Raw genomic sequence first — 9,727 nt, 5'->3', positions numbered from 1 at the left:
AATTTATTCTTTATTTTTCATTCAATTTTCCACTTAAACTAAACTTAACTTTCTAATTTCACCATAAAACCCTAAATTTCAAAATTTTATAATTTAGTCCTTATTACTCAAAACTTATGATTTATTCTACAATTCAATCCCCTTTTCACTTCTAACTTGAAATTCTATCAATTTAACCCCTAACACTTCAATTTATTCATCATGAAAAACTTCTAAAAATTCACTAACTTCTAAAATTTCAACATAAATCAAGTAGTATTTTGTTCTAGGATTCTAAAAACATCAAAATTATAAGAAAAGGGGCTAAATTGACTTACTAATTAAACCTTTGAACCTTAAACCCTAATTTCTCCTTTTTCTTTCTTTCTTTCCTTTCTTTGTTTCGTCCCCCTCTTTCTTTCTTTTCTATTCTTTTTCTTTTGTTTATTCTTTATTTACTTTATTTGTTTTATTATTATTAAACTAATATAATATAATATAATATAATATAATATAATATAATATAATATAATATAATATAATATAATATAATATAATATAATACTAAGTAATACTTATTTATTATTATTTTTATACATGTGTATATTATTAGTACTTATGTACTCATTTATTACCATACACTTGTTAAATATGGTTTAATTACTAAGTTAGTCCCTTCACTTTTCTCTATTCTATAATTCAACTTTTGCCCTATTTGTAATCTAGTCCTTATACCTAATTATTCTTAATTTAGATAAATTCACCTAACCACTATCTTCATAAATATTTTTAAATAAATATTTATGAATCTGTTTTTCGAAAACGGAGACCCGAAAATACACTTTTCAGTAACCGTAAATTTTGGGTCGTTACATGTTTGTATGTCATGGGATGTGTATTAGTTTAAGTGTATGTTAGTGAATTAAAGCGTTGAGGCTTAAATGAGGTTAATGCATGAAAATTCTGTCAAGTGAGTCTATGTTCATTCACTACGGTGGAGTCTAAAAGGGTTCGTCAGGTCTAAAAACACGATTTATGATATAAACCTCTGAAGGAAAAGCCCATGACAATAACACCTCCTGAAAAGAAACTAAAGGATAGTGATTACCCAATGGGGTTCTTTACTTGTCCCAGGGCGATAATGGGCAAACCTCACGCAATGTAAGTTTAGGCAAATTCATATCGTAAACACATCAGGAAAGGAAATGTCTTTGTGGAAAACTCTATAAGAAATGTCTTCATGGCACACCTTTAAGAATCGCCTATGTGGTGAACTTTGAAGGAATAACCTTTGTGGCAAATTCTGACGTGGTAGCCCTTATGGCAATAATTTGAAAGAAACACCTTTATGATGCACTTAGAAAGAACGACTTTCATGGCAAATTCTGAAAGAAGTGCCCTCATGGCTCATCATAGTAAGGCTCTAAGTGGTGTACCTTAAGGAAATGTTCTTGGTGGCAGATTTTGTGATTTAACTGATCTGGTGCATTGGGTATGGCTCTTAAATGAAATCCGCAAAGTTAATGAGGAATAAGGTGACCAAAGATTATATGGAAAAGTTTCATAAAACTATGAATCAACTGAAAATAATGAATTGAAGAGATATAGAGAATTAACGAGCCATGATTGAAAGTGTGTTCTGACTAAGGATTTGAGTTTGTACGTTCGAAGGAAATATCTGTCATTTCTTTATGAACTCATTTATGAAGTGTGATGGTGCATCAATCCAAAGTTAAGTATGCAAAAGAAATGTTGACCGAGTTGTATTGATTGTTCAAATGGAAGGAATTAAGTGATGTGTCGAAGACATCGATGGGAAGAAATGATTTCAGAGTAAAGTATGGTATCCACCATGTATAGGATAACATAAATTAAGAAAGTCCTCGCTAGAGATAAAGTTAAAAGTTAAAAAAGATAAGATCGTCATTACAACTCATTAGTTGCAATGGGCAACTATTATACAGGTAAAAGATGTTTCTCTCACTAAGTTCTCGTGAACTTATCTTTTGTGTGATGTGCCACAGGTGAAACTATGTGAGTCAGCGCCATGAGGGATGATACTAAGACAGCACCAAATGAAAGGGCATATTAGGTTGTTATGCATACAGAGCAAGTCAGATGGCATGTTCAAGTTTGAAATGTTACTTGAAAGTCCATATTTGGGATAACTGTATTAGACTAGGACTTCAATTTGTATATCATTGTGATTAAATCTCCTTGTGTTAAAGTTGTAATTACCTATTGTACGTATGTATGTAATTTTGTTTGAATCTGCATATATTCAAGTTGTAAATTGTATTAGATGGTTAAGTCTTGTTTGTATCCGTGTAGTAATATTCGAGATTTGGATTCGGTAAATCTGATTGGGTTGAGGGTGTCACACTCAATCTTAAATAATAATAAAAAGATTTATTGCAAGAACTTTGCAATGCTAATATTTTCACAAATTTTGACATGAAATCAGGATTTTGACAAATCCAAATAAAAGAATAAGAAAAATACAAAATGAAATTTTTGTTGATTTATATTGCATATCCATAACAACACTTGTCATCAATAAAGCATATATTAGTCTCAATGCATTATTGTTGCCCTAGCCCACAACAATGTTTGACTAAGGAGATTTAAGAATGATCATTTTTAAGACTTTATCAATATTCAATTTATTTAACACAAAAATAAAGATTGAAAACATAATAACAACATATTTATTAATAAACTAGGTAAAGAAGTATTTTATAACAATCTTCATATAATTGGTCTTTGAGTATACTCCAACAAAAACGTACTAAAGCACGCTCCGATCCACGTCATTGTTACTACAATAACAAAAGTACTAACTGAATTAAGACTTAATTAACATATGATTTTTTTTTATAATTTTAGTAGTTTATAAATTTAATTTTATTAACTTACATAAATTATCTATAAGCAATTGTAAAAAGATATATTGAATTGTACTTAAGCATAGTGTCAATTTCAGCTACCAACATCTACTCTTTTGTTTCTGCTTTATTGGGTGGGCCTGTCCATTTTATTATTATTATTATTGTTGTTGTTCAACATCCTATGACGCTTGACTCAGGAGAAAAGAGAAAAGAGAAGGAATATTAAAAAAAAATGAATGAAAGAGAGAAAAGTTGTGTTTTGTTTTATTTGCACATTTTCTTGTACAACATTAGGATAAGCAGTGAGGTAATATGTTTTGAGATCATTCAAAATAGGTGTTTTACAAGAGTTTTAACTACTATTCTACATAAATTAAGATTTTATTTTTATTTTTTTACATTTATACTATATTAAAATATTTTCTCTGAACTTGTTGGATTCAATTTTTTTTTATAATTCTATTTATGTTATAATTAGTTGCTAGATGTTTATTAAAATTTTAATATAGTAAAATAATTACAAATATTGAAATTATTTTTTATTAATTAATTTTTTTTAAAAATCATAATCACTTTGATCAAATAAAAGATAAATTCATAAAATTTAAATAATAACTCGAGTTTTTTTTTAACACTTGTTCTCATATCACGTATGTTGCACTATATTTTATGTGCTTATTTTTAAGATTTATTAAATAATACATTTTTATAATTTTTAAATATATATTATCCAATTAAATGAAAATTGGTCATATTAATATCCGCTACAGAAATCCCTAATATCTCGTTACCACTTATTGATTTTTGCAGTTGGAATACATTTTTGGGCGAGGTTTTTTGAACTCAATGACCACGGGGTTTACTAAAGACTTTTTTTTTCTCAAAAATTTCCATGTTTAAGATTCTTGGTGGAGGATATGGCTTTCTCTGGCAAGGATTCAAAAACATCCAATGCAGTCGATATCATCGAAGACTCATCGTTTTCGATCTTTGGGCCAGGTTAAAAAAATTTTGATAAAAACCACCCAAAACATTTTCCTCCTTTTATGAAAAATTTTGAAGTCTCGATGGTATTAAAAATAAACATGCATGCAAGAATTTTAAAGAAAAGCATGTCAAAAAAAAATTGAGCAAAATACGTCAAACTAGAACTTGGTTTGCTGGGATTTTTTTCAGAAAAGTTTTGGGTATTATAACTTGCTTTTAATATTTTATAATTTAATTTATTAAATCTGTCACAAAATTGCATTAGTATTTATAATTTCAATATCTGTAACGGAGATTTTCGTCACAAAATGTTCTTCATAAATAATTTCAAAACTCTTTTATGGTAATTGTGACCGAATATGATTTTCTCATATTTTTGTCATAGTGATGATTAAGTTCTAAATGTTATTTTTGTCTCTAGGTTGTCACTAATCCATCACTAATAAGCTATAATAGTGATAGAAAATTGTGACAAAAAATTTTCTATCACTGTTAAGATATTTTTGGGTATCCCTTTATCTTTAGATATCTATTGAACAAAGATAATGAAATAGTCACACTTGTATAATCTAATATCTTGTTTCTTGATTTCTTGAGTAGACTACGATAAACAAATGAGTGTGACATCTCATATCAACTCATTTGATATGGCCATGCAATTTTAGTCTCCTTTAATCAAGAGACATGAGATATTGCTCTAATTATATAAGATGGACAAATCCTGTCTTGATCACTCATATCCCACTATACAGATTTTGGCAACATCAGTCTTTATAGTACAACCATTTACGGAAAATGTTTGACTGTGTCAAAATATATGACTCACGATGTTGGAACAATGATGATCTCAAGTCTAAAGATCATACATACAATTATTACTATGAGAAATATTGTGACTATTACATGATAATCCAAGAAGCATTCTCATAGTGGATTAGTCCAATATATCGTTCTTTAACTATACTTATATGTTGACTTGATATCACATATTAGTTTCAATGCATTATTGTTATCCAAATTTATAACAATACTTGACTAAGGACATTTAAGAATGATCATTCTTAGGACTTTATCAATATGTAATTTATTTAATACAAAAATAAAGACCAAAAATAATAATGACAACGTATTTATTAATAAACTAGGTAACCTAGTATTTTATTGTAATCTTCATATAATTAAAGACATACTCCAATAAAAACATACTAAAGTACGTTCTATTCTACGTCATTGTTATTGCAATATCAAAGGTATCAACTAAGTTAAGACTTAATTAACATATAAAATAAGTTTTTTTATAATTTTAATAATTTATAAATTTAAATTTTTTTAACTTACATAAATTATGTAGAAAGAATTGTAAAAGTAAGGTGCATTATATTGTACCTAAGCATAGTGCCAATCTCAACTACCTAATCTGTTCTCCTGTTTTCTTCTTTAGTGGGTGGGCCCATCGACTTTTTTGTTGTATTAATATTGTTATTCAATATCCTAGGACTGGCTGTTGACTAAGAAGAAACGAAAGAAAAGGAAAATGACAAAAGAACGAGAAAAATTGTGTTTTGTTTCATACAGTTTCAAGATAAGTAATAACGTAACATGATTTCAACTCACTAATTAAAAAATCTAACAACAGTTTTAACCACTATTTTATACAAATTAAAATTTTATTTGTATTTTTTTATATTTGTACTATACTAAGATATTTTATCTGTGAATTTGTTGGCTTCAATTTTATATATATATATTCTAATTAATTGTTAGATGCTTATTAAAAGTTTAATTAATTTTTTTAAAATCATAATCACTTTTATTAAATCAAAGATAAATCCGTAAAATTAAAAAATAACTCAGGTTTTTTTTATTAACACCAATTCTGATATAATGCATATTGCATGTGATACTTATTTTTAAAATTTATTAAATATTACATTTTTATAAATTTTTTAACACCTCTCAAAACATCTCTATATTCACCGAACTAATCTAATTTGATTAATCGGTTGATTAATCAATCTAATTCGGTTGAAAGTCAGTTAAAATTTTTTTTGAATTTCGGTTAATGGTTAATTCAATTCGAAATTAGGTAATTAATCAAATTAGCCGAACTTAATAAATAATATTATATATTATATATATTAAGCTATTACTAATTCGGTTAATTCAGTCAAATGAACATTATTAATTTATTTTTCACATATTCTATACTTGTTTTAACAAAAGAAAAAAATATAAATATAAATTTTAGTTTGATTAATTGAATTAAAAAATTTAATTAATTCGATTAAAAAATATTAGTTGTGATTTACTCAAATTTAAAAAAAAAATTATGGGCAATCGGTCCATTTTTCTTACCTTTTTATTTTAAACAAAAAAAAGGTTGAAAATATTTTCTTAATGCAAGATTTGCTGAAATTATTTTTAGCATGTAATCATTTACTCCTTCAAATATTATTTATCATGCACTACCACTTTAATGAAATTAGAGAAAGGATTGTATGAAACAGTGACGCCACGTCATTTGTATCCCTTTCCAATAGTTTTATGTCACATCAGTACTGTTATCCTGAATTTTAGGATTTTATTTTGGAAAAAATTAAATCCAAATTAAAATACTAAAATTCAAGATAAAATCTTGAAATTTAAGATAAGAATACTGATGTGGCATAAAACTATTGGAAAGGGATACAGATGACGTAGCATCACTGTTTCATACAATCCTTTTCCATGAAATTAAACCATTTAAAAAATTCAATAGTAATTTTACATTTAACTATAATTAAGCCAACAAAGGTAAAATTCCTTCTTCTTTTTTTTTTTTAAATAAAAAATAAAAACCTAGCTATTCTATATTAGATTCTGTAAGTTGAATAAAGGATGACAACTATTTAACCTTCCTATGGTTTTAGGGCCTCAATTCTTATCAAAATTGTTAGATTCTGTTAAAGTGGTAGCATAAATAAATTTTCGAATAATCTTAATCATTTTAAATTTATTATTGACTCATGTAACAACCAATAATATCAACCTTCAAATAATATTATAAAAGATGATCAAATTATTCCAAAATAAAATACAACATTAAATCTCAATTTTCAGCAGGGATTTTAACCATAATTAATCTGTCATAAAAATCAAATCTATTTCATGGTAGAGATTCTATGGACTTTCATACTGATCTCAAGCACCATAACGTGATCCATAAATAAATAAAGGTCAAAGATTAGAGAACCAAAGACAGAACCGAAAGAGAAGCAAAGTAAACCGCGACTATGGCAATGTGTTTCACTTTCAGATTAGCAATTCTGCTAACTCTTCTGGTAAGCTTAGCAGCCAGAGATGATTTTGGTTTCATCTACAACGGATTCCGGTCGGCTAATCTAAGCCTTGATGGCATCGCAGTGCTCACTTCCAATGGACTCCTAAAACTCACCAATGAAGCCGAAAGACAACAAGGACATGCTTTCTATCCTCACCTTGTAAACTTCAACAACTCTACCAGCCGTTCAGTTTCTTCCTTCTCTACCATCTTTGTCTTCGCTATTATCCCTCAATACCCAACTGTCAGCGCACACGGAATGGCTTTCGTGGTTTCACCAACCAGGGGCCTCCCCGGAGCTGATCCAGGCCAATATCTCGGACTCTTCAACAAGTCCAACAACGGCGACGGTAGAAACCACGTTGTTGCTGTAGAATTCGATACGCTACTAAGTCCCCAGTTTGATGACATCAATGACAATCACGTTGGGATTGATATAAACGGGTTAAAGTCTAATTTATCTATTCCAGCAGGATATCACGAGGATGGAAGCCGTCAGTTTAGAAACCTTAGCCTGATTGGGCAAAGGATACAAGTTTGGGTTGAATATCATGGTCTAGAGAAGCGAATGGATGTTACTTTAGCTCCATTTAGACTTTCTAAACCCAAGACTCCACTTTTATCTTTGCCTCTTGATCTTTCTTCAATAGTTAACAATGGGATGTATGTTGGTTTTTCATCCTCAACTGGCTCTGTTCTCACATCTCATTATGTCTTGGGTTGGAGCTTTAAGATGAATGGTCAGGCGCGAGAGCTTACCCTGTCTCAGCTTCCAAAGCTTCCTCCTGTAGGACCGAAGAAAATATCAAGGCTTTTGACAATCGGGTTGCCTTTGATTTCAGTGAGTGTGATTTTGGCAGCAGTTTCAGGTGTAGTTTATTTCATGAGGAGGAAGAGGAAATTTGCTGAAGTTGTTGAAGATTGGGAGCTTGAGTATGGGCCTCATAGATTCAAGTTTAAAGATCTGTATGTTGCTACAAAAGGATTCAAAGACAAGGAGCTATTGGGTTCTGGTGGCTTTGGAAAAGTCTATAGAGGAGTTCTTCCAACCAGTAAACTTGAGGTTGCCGTGAAAAGAGTTTCACATGAATCGAGACAAGGGATGAAGGAATTCATAGCAGAAATTGTGAGTATCGGTCGTCTCCGTCACCGGAATTTGGTTCAACTCTTGGGATATTGCCGGCGTAAGGATGAGCTACTTTTGGTCTATGACTACATGCCAAATGGAAGTCTCGATAAGTACTTGTATGGCCAGCCAAAGCTCACCCTTAATTGGAGACAAAGATTCAGAGTCATCAAAGGCGTAGCATCAGGATTGTTTTATTTACATGAAGAATGGGAGCAAGTTGTGATTCACAGGGATGTTAAGGCTAGCAATGTTTTGCTTGATGGTGAACTAAATGGAAGACTGGGAGATTTTGGGCTTGCTAGATTATATGATCATGGAACTGAACCACAAACAACTCACATTATGGGCACACTTGGTTATTTGGCTCCTGAGCATACTCGAACCGGGAGAGCTACACCTTGCACAGATGTGTTTGCTTTTGGGGCATTTGTGCTTGAAGTTGCTTGTGGAAGAAGGCCAATTTTACAGTCTCCAACAGACAATGTCATCTTGGTGGACTGGGTGTATTCTTGTTGGTGCAAAGGTGATATTCTTGAGGCAAAGGATCCATATTTGGGTTCAGATTATGCAGCTGAGGAAGTTGAGCTGGTCTTAAAACTTGGGTTGATATGCTCCCACTCGCAGCCTGAAGCAAGGCCAACCATGCGCCATGTTGTTCAGATTTTAGAAGGAGATATGCCTTTTCCGGAACTATCATCACTCAGTCTCTCTTCCAGTGGCTTAGCATTTGCCCATGGTGAGGGCTTCGATGGTTTCTCCATGATGTATACAACTTCCACTTACAATGGAACATCCCAATCATCTACCGTTGCAGCATCTCATCTTTCAGGAGGTCGATGATTGTAAACTTTTCTCAGTTTGTAATAAATTATTTATTATTAAAATATGTTTATGTTTGTTTTATAATTCATGACAATTTTTTTGTATCAATATCATCACCAAAATTTGAACTTAGTTCAATACTTATAGATAGTTTTTAATAAATTTTAGTGAATAACTTTGAAATGATATTACGAGCTAGATAATGAACGTTTCTTGCTGGCTTAAGAAATTACTGATAAAGATCCCTAAACATAACTAATAGCATAAAGGTTGTTTGAGAAAAATCAAATCCATATGTTGAAAATTTTCAAACTGAAACTTCAAAATTTCTAAAATTATTCGTTGAATCTGACAAATCTATCACTCTAATGCGCTTTTAACTTGGCACAAAAGTTTTAAATAATTAAAATCAATAACCCCATCCTTCCAACAATCAAGCATTAAAGTTTAGGTTTAAAAATTATATATTAAAAAGAAACCTGCTCTCAAAGGCATTTAGATATGTGTCTAAATCAATCAGTAAAAAGAAACCTGCTCTCAAAGGCATTTAGATATGTGTCTAAATCAACTATAACTGCTATGAAAAAGCTATTATTGCAACCT

General features: G+C 30.3%; 1 protein-coding gene across 1 annotated transcript; it reads left to right on the top strand.

The window, feature by feature from the left end:
• The first annotated feature begins 6,872 nt into the window (after positions 1-6,872).
• Positions 6,873-9,256, top strand: LOC107948884 (L-type lectin-domain containing receptor kinase IV.1). Its single transcript, XM_016883542.2, has one exon. It carries the CDS (start codon positions 7,127-7,129, stop codon positions 9,140-9,142), a length of 2,016 nt encoding a protein of 671 aa, XP_016739031.1. The 5' UTR covers positions 6,873-7,126; the 3' UTR covers positions 9,143-9,256.
• Positions 9,257-9,727: the final 471 nt, after the last annotated feature.

The sequence above is a fragment of the Gossypium hirsutum genome, chromosome A04 (genome assembly GCF_007990345.1).
Source record: "Gossypium hirsutum isolate 1008001.06 chromosome A04, Gossypium_hirsutum_v2.1, whole genome shotgun sequence".
Lineage (NCBI taxonomy): Eukaryota > Viridiplantae > Streptophyta > Magnoliopsida > Malvales > Malvaceae > Gossypium > Gossypium hirsutum.
Note: the sequence above shows the minus strand (reverse complement) of the source record. Positions and strands in the feature narration are given on the sequence as shown.